The sequence below is a fragment of the Chionomys nivalis genome, chromosome 6 (assembly GCF_950005125.1).
Source record: "Chionomys nivalis chromosome 6, mChiNiv1.1, whole genome shotgun sequence".
NCBI classification, from domain to species: Eukaryota; Metazoa; Chordata; class Mammalia; order Rodentia; family Cricetidae; genus Chionomys; species Chionomys nivalis.
In genome coordinates this window covers 17,269,657-17,287,356 of record NC_080091.1, presented here as the reverse complement: position 1 = coordinate 17,287,356, position 17,700 = coordinate 17,269,657, and the positions used below count along the sequence as shown (strand labels likewise).

General features: G+C 37.3%; 1 protein-coding gene across 2 annotated transcripts in view; it reads left to right on the top strand.

Moving 5' to 3' along the window:
• Fancl (FA complementation group L) overlaps positions 1–17,700 on the top strand; it is a 77,827-nt gene that overhangs the window by 13,421 nt on the left and 46,706 nt on the right. For both annotated transcript variants that reach the window (XM_057772367.1, XM_057772368.1), the window contains 2 exons: positions 3,433–3,493; positions 6,842–6,898. In XM_057772367.1, coding sequence (XP_057628350.1) covers positions 3,433–3,493; positions 6,842–6,898 — 118 coding nt within the window. The remainder of the gene's footprint in view (positions 1–3,432; positions 3,494–6,841; positions 6,899–17,700) is intronic.

Below are 17,700 nucleotides of genomic sequence, written 5' to 3'. Positions count from 1 at the left end.
ACATGTGCATAAGTGTCTAAGAAACACTCTGTTTCAATGCCATTGATTTGTATTTATTTTGGTCTTTGATCATTTTTTAAAATATTTATTTATTATGTATACAATATTCTGTCTGTGTATATGTCTGCAGGCCAGAAGAGGGCACCAGACCTCATTACAGATGGTTGTGAGCCACCATGTGGTTGCCAGGAATTGAACTCAGGACCTTTGGAAGAGCAGGCAATGCTCTTAATCACTGAGCCATCTCTCCAGCCCCTGGTCTTTGATCATTTATAGAAGTGTTCCAAAATACTTGCTTTATGATCTCCTGAAAATTTTGTTTTAGTTGAACCTGTTCTGCAATCCAGAGCAGTATGGTTTGTAATAACAGACAGTAAGTCTTTTAATTGCTTTGTGGAGGGGTCTTCCCAATGCTGACAGGTAATGATTAAGCCCAGTTTGACATTGGGGACTATGAGAGGCCTACTAAGGTGTTTTCTCTTGGCAGTGAGTTATCTTGTCTGTCCCATGTTGACCTGTGTTCGTTAGACCTTTGGCAGCCTTTGCCACACCTTCGACATATTCCAGAAGGCTAGGGCCTTTCATTTTAATTATCTCTAGAAAAAAAATTATTTATAGGAACACCTTGCCTACAATCCCTTTTCAGAAGATCTAGCTTACCACAGTTAAAATATCTGACCTTTTGATTTTTCTTGAAATTTTTAGAAATTTTACTTCTCCTACCCAAGTATCATCACAAGTGTGAGAGATTCAATATCAGCTGTATTTTGGATCCACTCATCTGTGGGTGCTGATCTAGTCTTTAAAGTCCTAATCATCCTTTTGCATTCTGAATTAGCATTTTCAAAACACAAATAGTCAACATTTTTCCAATATCTGTATCTGATATCATTCTATTTGCAGCTGAGGTCAATCTTTTTAAAAAACAATCTGTGAAGGTTTCCTTTGGGCCTTGTATAATTTTAGTAAGTGAATCAGCCCTTTTTCCAGATTCTTCAGCCTTGTCCTAAGCATTCAAAGCTGCTATTCAGCATAGATCCAAGGTGTTATCATCAAATATAGACTTTCTTTGCAAACCAGCATACTGGCCCTCACCTACAGACTGGTCTTGGGAAATGTCATGACCTCTAATCCTACCTCATTGTTCCAGAACCCTTGCTTCCTCTCTCCACCATGTTTTCCATTGTAACTGAGGATCAGCTTTCAATACTGTTGTAACTAAATCTTTTCAGTCTTGTAGAATAATTCTGTTCCAAGTTGTTGATGAATTTAACATCTGCCCCTCTGCCCCATAACATCATACGATATGATGAATGCATATCGTATGAAATAACTGCTCCCTTAAATCTCTTAAATGCTAGCATTTCTACATTATTTCAGTTAAATCTCTGTCACCTTGGGGTGCCTGTTATCTGGTGGCCATTCTTGTACAATAATTTGGATAAATTAAGGTTTGTATTCTAATAGCCTTAGGCCACTGCTCTTCAGTTTCATAATACAGTGGTGAGATAGGTTCTTCTCTAAACTCCTCTGTCTGTGTCGAAGTATTTTTGTTATTTTCATTAGTAGGTCTTTTTAAAGATTGTGTCTTTATTAATGTTAAGTCCAAGACTTGTATATTATTAGCCATTTTTTCCTCTTTTTCATTAGTAAGTCTTTCTAAAGTCTGTTTCTTATAAATCAAATTTTCTTATTTTCACTGTTTTTTGTTTTTTTTTTTTTATTTTTGAGACAGGGTTTCTCCGTAGCTTTAGGTTCATGTCCTGGAACTAGCTCTTGTAGATGGTTTGCATCTCATCAGTCAAATTATCATATTTGGCCAACTTATCAAACTACTTTTTAAAATTTCCAAACTGTTAGTAATTACAATGGGCATAATGTCAATTCCATCTAGGTCATTTTTCCCTTCAGTTAAAATTTCAATTTTCAAACCATACTTTGTAGTGCTATACAGGGTCCCTGCATTATAATGTTCGCTATTCTTTTATAATTTTTTTTAACTATCCTCTAAGATTTTCTAAGTATCTCATCAAATCTGATGACTTCTCACTGTGTATAGTTTCAACAGTGAACACAAGCCCTTCCTGCAATTTCCAAGTGCAAGCTTTTTGGAGTACTGGCAAGTGGAAATTGCTTTCTGTCAGTGCTTGCGTGGAAAGGCCCAAGAACAACTGCAGAATAAGTGGCTGGCATGATTCCTCTGTCCCTGTGTGACACCCAAATTTTGTTTTAATTTCGGTATCCTGGCTGTGCCTTAATCTAAAAATATTTCATCCAGCAGTTGCAATACCACAGTTACTGGCCTGCTTTTCTAGCATCAACCTTGCCATTCAGGGCAGGGCCTGATCCCACAAGCACCAGCCCTGTTGCTACTGCTAAAGGAAGCTTACCTAAATCTCTGTTGTTCTGTTTATAAATAAGACTTGAGATTCAAAGGCTGGGGTGAAAACTTGTGAACTCAGAGAGGCTGAGAAGCAACTAGTCACATCTCATTGCTGCTATCTCTTTCAAACCAGAAAAGGCCATGCCACTCCAAACTCCTCCCTACTACTACCTGTTTTTCTCTATTTCTTCCAGATGCCTTCTTATGATCTATGACTAGTTGCTAACTTAGACTCCTGATCCAAGTTTAATTTCATTTAATCAATAGAAATCCAGATTTGAGGTTCAAAATGTGATTGAATGATCCCGCACATTCTGACTCAGAGATCCCCCTGTCTCTGCCTCTCAAGTGCTAGAATCAAACGTATGCACCACAGTGCCTGTCCTACTTACTTATTTTTATTTCATGTATATGAGTGATTTGTTTGTGTGTATGTCTGTGAACCACATGAATGCCTGTTGCTCAGGGAACAGTTATGAGTTACCATGTGGGTTCTGACAGTCTGACCTAGATCTTCTGGAAGAGCAGCCAGTGCTCTTAACCTCTGAACCATCTATGCAACCCTAAACTCAGACTTTCTACAATTCCTTAAAAAAGTTACTGATCTACCAATATCATGTTCTGAGTTATGGTAAGCTGGGGGTGATGAACTTATCAACACCTATATAATTAAAAGTATCTGTTCAGTTACATTAATCTGTAATTTGAAGAATAAATTGTACACAGCCTTTTTCAAATGTATATTTGATATATTATGATTCAAACTGTGTATTATATCTTCCTACTCTGATGAAGTGTCTACTTCAATGGAGATTTTATTTGAACATGTTATAGTTCAGAAAAGGCGTGTTATTAGCATGTTTCTTACAGATAGTTGTTATTTATGTTTGAAGTGATAAGACTTTCAGCAGTGTGAGTGGTCAATATTTTTATTGCCAGAATTATACTTATATGATTTTTATTATATGTGCATGTTTGATAGCATAAAATATATTTTTTCTTGTAAAAGCAAACGATGAATACACTATTTTTCCCTTTTAAAATTTTAGATTACTGTTTAGCTGGCAACTGAAAAATATACTTAATGAATACCGTCAAATAGTCCAACAAGTAAGTATGTTAATAATTTTATGATTCAAAATGAGGACAGGAATTACTAAATTTGCACTCTAAAGCCCTGGTTTGTAAACAAGCTGATTGTAAACAAGCTTATTTGTAAACAAGCTGATTGATGTGTTTTGTATTTTTCAAGTGTTTTAGAGATTGTGTATTATGTAGAATGTTTGCTGGAATCTTCAGCAAATGTCAAGGCAACATTGGGGTTTGAAATTGATTTTCAGTCTTGAGACATAATGCTTTCAAATGTGGTCACCCAATCAATATGTATTTCTTAGTTGATTTCTCTACTAAACTTGCAGAGTGGTGATAGAAAAAAAGCTTGGGCGTAGGCTGTGTATAACAATAAAGGTTTTGTAGTTCTGGTTTATGAAGAGGTAAGGTGAAATGGAAGTCACTTAGGTCCCTGTGACCTATCATAAAGAGAGGAGCCGAGGGTGACTGAGGAGAGAACTTGACAGCATTAATTTAGCTATTCTTAGTGCTTGGTGTACCCTATCTAAAAAGTCATTGGAAGAGTATAGAAACATTGGAAATGAAATTATTACTGAAATAAGTCAAATGGTGGAATTCTTTTCCAGAAAAATAAATGTTAGTAGAATTGCACTTGTTTTAATGATCTTTTCCTTTGTGTGTTTCTCCTGAGGTTCTGTATTATATTCTGTGTGAAAGATAAGTTATGGTGATAACAGGCAAGGATGCTCACCCTCTATGAAGGGCTACTGGGTCACAGAGGAGTGTGCAAGATGAACCCTCTTGAGTAGAAGAGTGCAAACTCTTGCTAGTTGTGCAAGCTCAGCATTGCTTTAATGGAATGTTGAGATTCTCTCTACTCTCTTTACCCTGCTCCTCATTCTTGTTACTAATTTATATTGTACATGGAAGATTAAGAATGAGTCCATTCAGTCATTTAAATAGCCTGAAAAATGCACTCACCGGGGACTAAGCAAACAGTGGGACAAATACCTCATTTCTCTATGCTTATTCTGAAAGAAGATTTCTAAAGTTGCCATCACTTATATCCCCCTGCCTTCCATCTCATCAGGGAAAACTCAGCATTCAGTTTTTTCTCCCAGGGTTTGATTAAATGTTACTAATTTGCTCTTATACTATTTTCAGTAAATGTGATCCAAGCAGTCAACAAAGTTATTATAAAAGGTTGTTCAGGTTTCATAAACAACCAAGCCCTGTCAGTTGTGGTATTCTGTTCTGACAGCAACACCTAAAGAGCCTTAAGTGAAGGACACAGGGGTAGGGCTGCATTCTAGTAGAACTCATTATAAAACAAGGTATTATGTTGGATTATGGCTCACAGGGCTTTACTACAAGTTGCCCCATGTAAAAGCACCAATGGTGTCAGATTTACTCCACAGGCATGTGCTCTACCAGAGCCATGTTATATGGGTGCTTTGCTATCATGTGATATTCAAATACTTTAGGCTTTTAATTTTGTCTTCTGAAAACATGGAACAAGTTTACATTTACTTTTGTTTAGAACAGTGTGTGGCTAGTGCATCACAATGTAAAACAGAAACAGAAAGTAAGCAGTATTTTTTTTTCAGCAGAGAAATGATGTAGTATTCTAAGAAAACATTCTAAGATGTGACTGTTTATTCTGTAGTTGTTGTTGGAGTTTGGCTGCTTGTTGGGTTCCAGCTGCCTGGCTAGCTTAGACCCAAAATAATCACATAGATACTGTATTAAGTAAATCACTGCTTGGCCCATTAGCTCTAGCTTCTTATTGGCAAACTCTCACGTATTAATTTAACCCATTCCTATTAATCTGTGTATCTCCATGTGACAGTGGCTTACCGGCTAAAGTTCCCAGTGTCTGTCTCCCGTGACTCCATGGCTTCTCTCTGACTCTGCCCTTCTTTCTCCCAGCATCCAGCCTAGCTTTCCCTGCCTACCTAAGTTCTGCCTTGCTATAGGTCCAGAGCAGTGTCTTTATTCATTAATGGTAATCACAACACACAGAGGGGACTCCCACATCATGTAGTTATTTCCATAATAAAAGATTTTGCATGAATTGTACACCAGATCTCTGAAATATCCATTCTGTTTTATAAGGGAAAGCTGTTTTTGCCATTTTATTTTAATAGTTTTTTTATTGAATGTTTCCTTTTTTTAAATGTTAGGATGACCTTGCTGTGAAAGGATGAAAATGACTATCCATGGTCTTAAAGATCAAGAAACAAAGTGTATAGTATTATTAATAAATCTAGTTAATACATTAACTAGATATCTTAGTTAAGATTTCTATTGCTGTGAAGAGACACCATGACCTTGGCAACTCTTAGAAATGAAAACATTTAAATGGGGTTACTTTCTTATAGTTCAGAGGTTCAGTCCATTATCATCATGGCATGACATGGTGTTGTGCAGGCAGACATGGTGCTGGAAATTTAGCTGAGAGTCCTATATCTTTCAGGCTACAGGAAGTGGTCTATGACACTGGTCGGTAGCTTGAGCATATATGAGACTTCAAAGCTTACCTCCACAGTGACATACTTCTTCCAACATGACCACACCTACTCCAACAAGGTCACACCTCTTAATAGTGCCATTCTGTTTGGGGGCCATTTTCTTTCAAACGTTTACGCTAGACTTTAGAAGTTAGAATTTTATATCTTATGTTCCTCTTTCTGTTCACATCTCTTTACTCTGCCCTTCTTCTTTTAAAATAATGCCTTCCTAAGTTTTTAGTGATGAATACTGAAGAAATGAAGGCAAGTGTGATGTTTTATGTGAATTTATCCACTGTTCACTACATTTCATCTGAGTAGACTAATTAGTTTTAATCAACTTGATTGATACCAGCTTGAGCTTTTGGGAAGAGGAACCTCAGTCGAGAACTTACTTTCATCAGATGGCCGTCAGCAGGTTGGTAGGAAATTTCCTTGATTAGTGACTGCTGCGGAAGGTGCAGTCCACTGAGATGATACCACCCCTGGCAGGTAGTCCTGGATGGTATGAGAAAGCAAGCTGAGCAAGCCCCGGTGGCAAGGCCATAAGCAGTGTTCTGCTTTGGTCTCCGCTTTTGGTTCTTACCTGGAGTCCCTGGCCATCAAGACGGACTACAGCTCTAAGTGGAAATAAACCCTTTCCTTTTCAAGTATTTTTTTTTTTGTAATTCTGTTTATCACAATAAAAAACAAACTAAGACAAAAGTTTTATTTTCAAAATGAAATGAAATTGGCAGAAATAGAAGTGATGACCAATATCTCACTATTTAACACTGTTAATATTTAGTTGAAGTTAATCCATTGTCCACATTCATTTCAGCTTCAGTGAGTGGAGCATTCATTGCATGAGTTATTAATTGAAAATCTTTTGATTTAGAGATTGAAGCAGTCTCCTGATCTAGTGAGCTTTATGATGGAGTTGAAGATGCTTTTGGTAAGAATTTTTTTCATCACACTCTTTTTGTATTGCTAAGTATTGATTGTCTCTAAAACTTTATAATGGCATGTATCTATGTATTGATGTCTACATGTGTGCACATATGTGAGGGCATATGAATATGTGTTTTCATTTATGTGGACATACTCATCTGTCAATTTCTTCAGTTGTGTTCTACCTTTTCTTTGAGATGGTGTCTCTTACTGATCTGAAACTTGTTGATTTGGCTAACTACACTGACCATTGAGCCCTAGAGATCTTTTAGTGCTTCTCTTCCCCAACCTGGGATTATGAGTATATGCTTTCATGTCAGACTTTTTCATATGGGTGATGGGGATTGAAGTCAGAGGCTTTTGTTTACATTAAGTGGTCATACTTAATGACATAAAATAGAATTGATTTTATACAGATACAGATTCCTGAAGGACTTTTTCAACATGAATAAAAGAGAGGCAATTGTAGTGACTAGCCTGAGTTGATGATGTGTCATTTACATTCTGTAAATCATATTTCTTCCCCAACATTTTTGGAAGAGATTATTGTAATTTATCAGGAAATCATGGAGACTGTACCAATTTCTTTACAAATATATCACTGTATATATCTTTAGCTAAGTCCTTTTGCTTGTTTCAAAATATTTAATTTGGGCTGGCAAGGTATAGGCATTTGGTGTGCAAGCCTAGAAACCTGAGTTGAAGTTTCAGAACTCACATAAAGGTATAAAGAGAGGACCCACCCCATGATTGTACATGTGTGTTCACACATGTGATATGAGCATATGTGCTCCCCAACACACATCATGAACACACATGTACGCCATGATCAGAATAAGGAAGTTGTAGCGATTTTGAATGTATAATAATAGTCCTTCAATACAGATGCTTTGCTTTTATCAGGTTGAAGGTCTCACACTTGAATTGATGCTGATGTGAGGTTTAATTTATCCTGTCTGTCTTTCTGCCTTTGCTCCTCATCATCCATGTCCTTATTGGACAAAACAAGTCATGTGCCCTATAAAATTTCTCACATTGCAAACTGAGTTTGTTAGATATCCATGGCATCTTTCAGCCCACTTTCCTAAGGGTTGAATATTCACTATCTGCAAACCAAAATGTTTTACACTCCAATCTTTCTGAACACTGCATTGTAACACAAATGGCAGATATCACAGGTTGAGACTATGTTTCAGGCAGAGAATTGCTAATGATATAGTTTAAAATTTCATTCAGGCATTGTGTTTCAGAAATAAATAGGAATACTATGCTTTGGTTTTGGTACCATCACAATATCTTACTATGTATATGAAACTAATCTGTAGCATGACTGCTAATAGGTCTTAATAATAAAAGCCCAGAGCCAGATATAGGGGAAAATGCTGAGAAATCAGAGAGATGAAGGAACAAAACCACAGCCACCTTACCTTCTCAACTTTCCAGCTAAAAAGAGACTGAGTTTCTGTCTCCTTCTGCCTTATCACTTCCCCTGTCTTCCCAGCTGTATCACTTCCTGTCTGTCTGTACAGACCTTCAGACCTCTATGATTAGCTAGTGGCTAGCTCTGCACTCTTTTCTTCAAGCAAACTTTATTTGTACAAAAAAAAAAATCACATTTCCCTTTTTTTGTCTAAAAATTTAAAAAGGAAGGTTCTAACTAATATAAGAAACACTATATACAGTAAGTATAATAACAATATACAATATATATAGGCAATAAATACATCCACAATGTCTAATCCATTAACAAATGCAAATTCAGAAAAAAATACTCCATATCTATTCTATCGTGGTGAGTACAAAAGGTTGTACCCAATTCACTTGCAAATTAGTTTTTCTTGGGACATTTTTTTTCTGGATGGTTTGTCATTTTTTCTCAGATGTTTTATTTGTCCAGTGGTCTTCAAATTCCTTAGCTGGAGGCTTTCATTATCTTGAAAAGACAGAAATAAAACCATTCACCAATGTAATTTTTTGGGAGGTTCCTTTATGACAAGTTATATCTGATAAAATTAAAAATATTTGTTAGCTTAAAGGTAGTTTATGCTGTTTGATTATATATTACCTTTCTAATCAACAGTATTTCTTGTTCAAATCAAATTTTATCAATTTTGATGGTATCCACAGTTTTTTTCTCTTGTGAAAGCAAAAGCAAATCCCCTTTCCCAGTGTGACACATATCCTGCTTTCCATTCTGAGGTCAACACATCTTTAAAGTATACTGGCTGATTTGATTCCATCTTTTATTCTACTATCTAACATCATTCAGCAGCTTTGTTTCTTTCTCATTAGTATTTAGAAAATTCAAAATTAATAAAGCATTATGCAATCTATTTCTGGGGGTCTTTATTACTCCTTTTAATTTATCATGCCCTTTAGAGTTAAATTTGATCTCTCTATAACTGCCTGCCCTGTAGGATTGCATAGTATGTCTGTAATATACTTTATTTTATAATAAGCAAAAAACTGTTCCATTTTCTTAAAAACATATGTTGGAGCACTGTCTGTCTTTATTTGTATAGGTATACCCATTATGGCCATAACTTCTAGCAAATTTGTGACTACCAAATCAGCTGAACTCAAAGCAGTTGCCCGTTGAAAACCTGAATAGATGATATCAGTGATGTGTTTTATATATTTTAATTTTTCAAATTCTACAAAATGGAACACATCCATCAGCTAGAATGCATTCCTTTGAGTACCCTTTGGGTTACTGCCTGCATGTAGTAGAGTTTGGTGGGATAAAAAACAAGTAGGACATTTCCTTTTAATTTCCTTGGCTTGGTGATGGAAAAGTCCTTTTTTTTTTAATCCCTTGCTATTGGCATGATGTTTTCTATGAAATTCTGAGGACTCTAGCACATTTATAATCAATAATTGATCAATTTCTTTAATATTTTATGATAGAGTCTCTGGCAGATCAGCATAGGATCAGATGTGTGTTTTATATATATATGGGATGATTCCTATTCCTGATTATTTCTTGTGCCTAAATAAATAATAAAAAAATCAATTCTGTATCATCTAGAATAAATTTAGTGGTTTCAATTTGCAAAACAACTCTTTCTGCATATTGTGAATCAGTAAATATATTGAGAGGTTCTGTAAAGTCCACTAATACCATGAGAATAGTATATAATTCTGACTTTAGGTCAGAATCATATAAGGGCTTATGTCCACCTTACTTAAATTTTCTGATTTGTTACCTATCTTTGCTGATTTATTTGTATCACTATAGAGTGTAAGAGCTCCAGTTTGTGCCCTTATACACACACACACACACACACACATACACACACAAATATATATATTCCTGTATAATGTGAGGAATGATCTAGTTAGTTCTCTTTATTAATGGAATTCTCTTGCTTTTGGTATATTTGTTGTTAATCTCTCCTGCTAAAATTACTGCAACCTCTTTGCCAGGGTTTACTTTCTGCCCATAATTTGTCAATTTCATCATTATTAAAAGGCACTACAATTTCTGCTGGGTCTCTTCCTGCTATTTGGCAAAGTTTCATTTTTCCTTTTAGAATTAACTCAGAGACCTTTTCCACATAAATTTTTAAGTTTTAATTTTGTTTATATCGTAAAAAGATCCATTATAAGATAATATCTTTCTTCTGCATTAAAATTCTTGTAGGGGGATATTTTGAGTGTAATATGACCAGAATGCAATTAAGATTCAAATCCACATGATCTATATGTGTCTTCTGTAATTTCTATTCAATAAAAGCCAATTTTCTCTAATCTTTAGCTGATAACTCCCTTGTACTATATAAGCCCTTATCACAATCTAAGGTTTTGTTTTAATTATTCAGGTCATCAGGACCTATACCAATAGTGCAGTATATATGAGAAATGTCCTCTACCAATCTTTGGAAGTAATTAAGAGTCTGCAATATATCTCTCCTAATTTGTACCTTTTGGGGACTAATTTTTGTAAACCTATTTTATTATGTAAATAATTAGCAAAATCTCCTCTTTGTATTTTTTTCAGGCTCAATTTGTAATCCCTAACAAGGCAACATTTTCTTTATTTAAATTTTTTTATATCAAAATGCTGTCCATGTAATGGTAAACTATAGATTCAGGAAATTGCTTACATATCATTTCCAATTGCTGACTTACAAAATATTGGCACAGTGTGGACTATTTAACATTCCGTGTGGAAGAATCTTTCATTGATATTTCTTAGCAGGCTGAGAATTATTGTAAGTAGGCTCTATGAAGGCAATATTTTCTCTGTCCTTTTCTTTTAAAGGTATAGTGAAGAAGCAGTCTTTAAAATCAATAAGAGGTCATACAGGTAATAAGGAAGGCAAAGAAATTCCATATTGTAGAGAGCCCATTGGCTGAATCACCTTATTAACAACTATTAGATCTGTTTCCATTCTCTGTTGCCCTTATTTCTTTTTAATAATAAACAGAAGAGAATTTCAGGGGCTAGTTGATTCTTTAATATTCTGAGCACTTAACTGCTCCTGTACCAACTGTTCTGTGACCTGCAGTTTCTGTTAAAGGCCATTGCACAACTCATACAGGTTTGTCTTATCAGTCATTTTAAAGGTAGGGCTGTTGGTGCCTTTGAATTATCAGGTGTTCTGTCTTGTTCTTGTGCAGCTTGAATGGCCAGTGACTGTTATTTCTAATATTCAATATTTTTCCCAGGAACTTATGTTAATGTCTGGTTTGTTTCTAAGATTGAGAGAATGTTTATCTGAGTATTCCTTTGTTATAACAAATCATGTCCCTACAAAGTCATTGCTATAGCCACATATAGCTTTATTTTTTTTTCTTTGTCCTACTGGCCCTATACATTCAACCCATCTTGTGCTCTGTTTTACCTGAGATAAAGTTCCAGTCCCCAAAACTGAATATTTACCTCTTGAAGAAGTCAATTTGGGTGCCAACATTCTGGCTCAATTATTGTGACATCTGCACCAGTGTCTATAAGACCTTCAATGACAACATCATTTATTCTCATTTTTAATTTTTGTCTTTGTTCATTTATAGAAGGTTTCTAAAATATGTGCCTTATGGTTTTTCCTGAATTTTTTTCTCCTCTATAGATTTTCTGTCTTTCGGAGCAGTATGGTTTCTTATTATAGGTTCTTTTTTTTTTAAAATTAATTAATTAATTTATTTATTTCTTAAAGATTTCTGCCTCTTCCCTGCCACTGCCTCCAATTTCCCTCCCCCTCCCCAATCAAGTCTTCCTCCCTCGTCAGCCCAAAGAGCAATCAGGGTTCCCTGCCCTGTGGGAGGTCCAAGGACCACCCTGTGGGAGGTCCAAGGACCACTCACCTCCATCCAGGTCTAGTAAGGTGAGCATCCAAACTACCTAGGCTCCCACAAAGCCATTACGTGCAATAGGATCAAAAACCCATTGCCATTGTTCTTCAGTTCTCAGTAGTCCTCATTGTCCACTATGTTCAGCGAGTCCGGTTTTGTCCCATGCTTTTTCAGACCCCTGCCCGCTGGCCTTGGTGAGTTCCCAATAGAACATCCCCATTGTCTCAGTGTGTGTGTGCACCCCTCGCGGTCCTGAGTTCCTTGCTCGTGCTCTCTCTCCTTCTGCTCCTCCTTTGGATCGTGAGACTTCAGTCCGGTGCTCCAATGTGGGTCTCTGTCTCTGTCCTCTTTCATCGCCTGATGAAGGTTAATATTCAGGAGGATGCTTATATGTTTTTCTTTGGGTTTACCTTCTTATTTAGCTTCTCTAGAATCACGAATTATAGTCTCAATGCCCTTTATTTATGGCTAGAACCCAAATATGAGTGAGTACATCCCATGTTCCTCTTTTTGGGTCTGGCTTACCTCACTCAGGATAGTGTTTTCAATTTCCGTCCATTTGTATGCAAAATTCAAGAAGAAACTAGACTGTAAAAGGTCAATCAATCCAATTATAAAATGGGGCACTGAGCTGAACAGAGAATTCTCAACAGAAGAAGTTCAAATGGCCAAAAGACACTTAAGATCATGCTCAACTTCCTTAGCGATCAGGGAAATGCAAATCAAGACAACATTAAGATACCATCTTACACCTGTCAGAATGGCTAAAATCAAAAACACCAATGATAGCCTCTGCTGGAGAGGTTGTAGAGAAAGGGGTACACTCATCCATTGCTGGTGGGAATGCAAACTTGTGCAACCACTTTGGAAAGCAGTGTGGTGGTTTTTCAGTAAAGTCGGGATCAACCTACCCCTGGACCCAGCAATACCACTCTTGGGAATATACCCAAGAGATGCCCTATCATACAACAAAAGTATATGCTCATCTATGTTCATAGCAGCATTGTTTGTAATAGCCGAACCTGGAAACAACCTAGATGCCCTTCAATGGAAGAATGGATGAAGAAAGTATGGAATATATACATATTAGATTCTTATTATTAGGTTCTTTAATTGCTTTGGGAAGGAGTTTCCTCCATGGTTACAGGGAGTGACTGAATCGAATATGCATGGGGCCTGCAAGAATCCCCTTAAGGCATTTCCCCATAGCAAAGGGTTACAATGACTGTCTTTGGAGACCTTCATTTATTTGTCCAATGCCTCTCCTGGCCACAGCTTTTGCATAGTCTGGAAAGGAGAGGCATTCTGTTTGAGTTATGCTTAGAGAAAGCATTTTTTTTTTTAAAGGAATGCCATGGTTATAATCCCTTTTTAGGTGACTGTGTTTGCTACAATTGAAACAACTTGGCATTTCAATTTTTCTTCAAACCTCTGGGAATCTCCTCTCCTATTTATATATCATCATGGTCGTGAGATTCAATATTAATTGTATCTCATATCCATTCCTCCAAGGGTGCTGATCTTGGATTAATGGCCTAATTACCCTTTTGAATTGTACATTAGCATTTTCAAAATCCAGAGATTTAATTATTATTTGTCTAGCTTCTGAATTTATTTATTCTGTTTACTGCTGAAGTTAGTCTTTGTAAGAAATCCATGAAGGCTTCCTTTGGGCCCTGTGTAACTTTAGTAAATGACTCAATTTTCTTTCCTATTTCTCCAGTTCAGTCTCAAGCATCCAAAGCTGCATAAATCCAGGGGGTGGTCATGATTGCCATTGTACCTCAAAATAATCTCCCTTTCCAAGAAGTTGGTCTTGGGAGATTTCCAGATCTCTAGCCCTTCTTCATTTTTCCATGGTCTTAGCCTCTTTTTTTCTACCAGATCTTCCATTGTAATAGAGGACCAGACTCCCAAAATCACTTTGATCAAGTTTCTCCAGTCTCTAGGGATCATTCTATTGCAAGTTGACCATGAGTTTAATATCTGCTTCACAAAAGTTGAATGCATGCCATATGAAACTGTTGCTGCCTTGATTCTCCTTAAATCTAACATTTCCACAGAATTCCAGTTAACTCTTGCACAGCCTTGGGGATACCTATCATTTGGCATTTGTTCCTGTAAGGTGATTGGATAAATTAAAGTTTATTGTTTGAAAACCTTAGGTTGTTACTCTTTAACCTTATAATGAAATGTTGAAATTGGTTCTCCTCTGTATGGGTTTGAATGTCTCTATGATCTCTTTTATTAAGTTTATCTAAGTGTATCTTGGTAGTCATATTAACCAACTTTATAATGATTAAGAAGATGATAAAACTGGTAATGTTTACAATTGATATTACATAAGCCTGATCTAAATTAGTTATCTTCTTATTTAATTGTTCCATTTTTAAATTTTCTAGTGCATTATCATACAGAGACACAAATCCCTCTACAGTAATAGAGTTTCCTTTTTATTTTTTTTTAAATTCTAGACAGTGTTTCTCAGTGTAGCCCTGGCTGTCCTGGGACTAGCTCTTGTAGACCAGGCTGGTCTCGAACTCACAGAGATCCGCCTGCCTCTGCCTCCCGAGTGCTGGGATTAAAGGCGTGCGCCACCACTGCCTGGCGTAGTGTCCCCCCCCCCTTTTTTATTGTGTGAAAAAAATCTCTCTCTTTTAACTAATTCCTTCCTTTAAGAATTCCCAATTGTCTTACCACATCCGCTGGCAGTGTCAGGGAACTGTGAGGCATAGCATGGTCTGAGCAGAGAACACAGGCAGTGAACAGCCTGGCTGAGGACAGCTGTGGCCTCTAGCATATAGTCATGAGCTAGGAGTGGCAGCCGGAGGAGAGGGGATGTAGGGAAAGCCCACAACCCACAGTAAAGGGGGAGAGCCACTATCTGAAAAATGCATAGGGAATTGTGAGGAAAAAGCACCACATGTAGCAGGGGCTGCTGAAGGCAGAGCCAGCCAGACTAGGGTGGGGAAGTTTAGTGGCATTTGGAGCCCAGGTGCTTCTGGAGTTTGGGTGGCAGCTGGAGACGGTTGTAGAGAGGTTAAAACAGGAAAATCCCAAACTTGCTCAGAGGCTTAGGGAAAAATAGAAAAGAAAACCTAGCTAGGCTAGGCGGTGACTGATGGGAGCCCCACGTGCAGTTCCTGATGTGGGAGGGTCATCTGCTTATATGTTACTTTCATTGGTCAAATAAAGAAACTGCCTTGGCCTTTTGAGAGGCCAGCCCTTAGGTGGGTGGAGTAGACCGAACAGAATGCTGGGAGAAAGAAGCAGAGTCAGGCAGACACCATGAAGCTCCTGCCCGAGATGGACGTAGGTTAGAATCTTTCTGGTAAGCCACCACCTCGTGGTGCTACACGGATTATTAGAAATGGGTTAATCAAGATGTGAGAATTAGCCAATAAGAGGTTAGAGCTATTAGGCCAGGCATTGTTTAAATGAATACAGTTTCTGTGTTATTATTTCCGGGGCTAAGCTGGGCGTGCGGGAGCCGGGTGGGACAAAAAGCAGGCCTGCTCACCTCATCACAGCTCCGACCTGTGCTGGTAGCTGCAAAGTCTCAGGCCAGCACCTTTTTGTGAATTCTTTCCTATAAGTTGGTCACTAATATGTAGCATTAGTTCTAATAGGTCTTAATAATCAAATCCCAGAGTCAGACATAGGGGAAAATGCTGAGAGATCAGAGAGACAAAGGAGCAAAACCACAGCCACCCCTTACCTCTCCACTTCCCAGCTGAAAAGATACTGAACAGTTTCCTCCTGCCTTATCATGTCCTCTCTCCACCCAGCTGATCACCTCCTGTCTGCCTGTATAGACCTCCAGACCACTTATGATTAGCTAGTGTCTAGCTCTGCCCCCTGATGTTCAGGCAAGCTTTATTTGTACAAAGAAGATTTCACCACAGTAATCCAAAATCCAAAAAAAAATTAATATCCTAAACATTTTTTAAACAATTTAGGTAAAGGGTAGTCAATACATTTTCTTTGTATTCTGCCCATCAGATCTCAGCATGTTTATTTTGATATGAGTACTTGGTGCTTTGTGATGGAGGTGGGTCTTGTATTAATCTGTTGCTTTCATTGGTTAATTAGTAAAGAAACTGCCTAGGCCCATTTGATAGGCCAATCCTTAGGTGGGTGGAGTAAACAGAAGAGAATGCTGGGAGAAAGAAGCCAAGTCGGGAGTTGCCATGATTCTCCCACTCCAGACTGATGCAGGTTAAGATCTTCCTGGTAAGCCAGCTCGTGGGGCTACACAGAATATTAAAAATGTGTTAGATCAATATGTAAGAGCTAGCCAATAAGAGGCTGGAACTAATGGGCCAGGCAGTGATTAAAAGAATACAGTTTCCGTGTAATTATTTTGGGTAAAGCCATGCGGGCAGCCGGGTGCTGGGCCCCGCCGCTCTTATTACAACAGCTTTGTGCTTCCTACTTTTATGCTTTAGGAGTTGTTTGATGTATGCTATTCTTCATTTGTTAAAGGTTGATCAGTAGGTTTAGATGCATCTGGCCCAGTTTCCTATCATATACCACCTAAGAGTTTTGTCATCCATTGCCAGTTGTCCTGTAGCCACCATTTCCCTGGCATTTGTAAAGGGCGTTTTAATTTCTTTAAGTTATACTTTACATTTGTTTGTACAGGGCCTATGACCCCACAGCTTGTGCAATGATTAGTAAAAGAGCAGTGTCCTAATGGTGAGTAGAGGAAAAAAAAAATCTGTCATTTAGGTTAATTAACCAAAACTATTTGAATAAAGAACCACCACCATTATTCTGTTAACATGAGGCATAGCATATACTAAAGCAGCAAGGTAATTGCTTCTTTTTTAAAAAAAAAAAAAAAATATTTTTTACTGTAATGAGTTAGTGCCCATCAACTACCATAGGGAACTAATATGTTTGTAAGAATCATTATTAACTCAGGAGTTTTATGTTTGATTAGCTTTAATCCATTACAGTCATTTTCTTCCTGATGCTTAAATTGTCCTATTTTTGATCAGTTCAAGCTGCCTCATGTTGGTTCCTGTGGTCTTTTAATATAAGCTAATCTTCCTTGCCTTGTGATGCCAGTTACTCTAGACATACGTGTCCATCCAATTCTAGAACTGTAATCAGCCACTCTAATAAGTCTGTAGGATTTCTTTATGGTAACACTAATCCTTATTATCGTGGGTAATGGTGTCAGGTACCTCGGTCTAGCAAGTAGGGTGCGTATTGCTGCTTCTCCTTCTGGTTCTCAGTACACACAGCTGTGGGAAGAGTAATAAACATGAGTTCATAACAATATTTCCAGTTGGCAAAATCCAGTTGGATTTTTCTTTGCATTTATGCTTCTGTCTCTTTATTCTGAAATGTTGGTTTCTAATTACATTTACTTAATTATTTATTTGTTATTTATTTTGGTTATTGTATTGGCTCATTTCTTTTTCTGTGAGAAGACACCTGAGAACATTTAGGTGAAAAGGGCTTTTTTTCTTATTTATGTTCAGAGGTGTCAGTCCCTGGTCA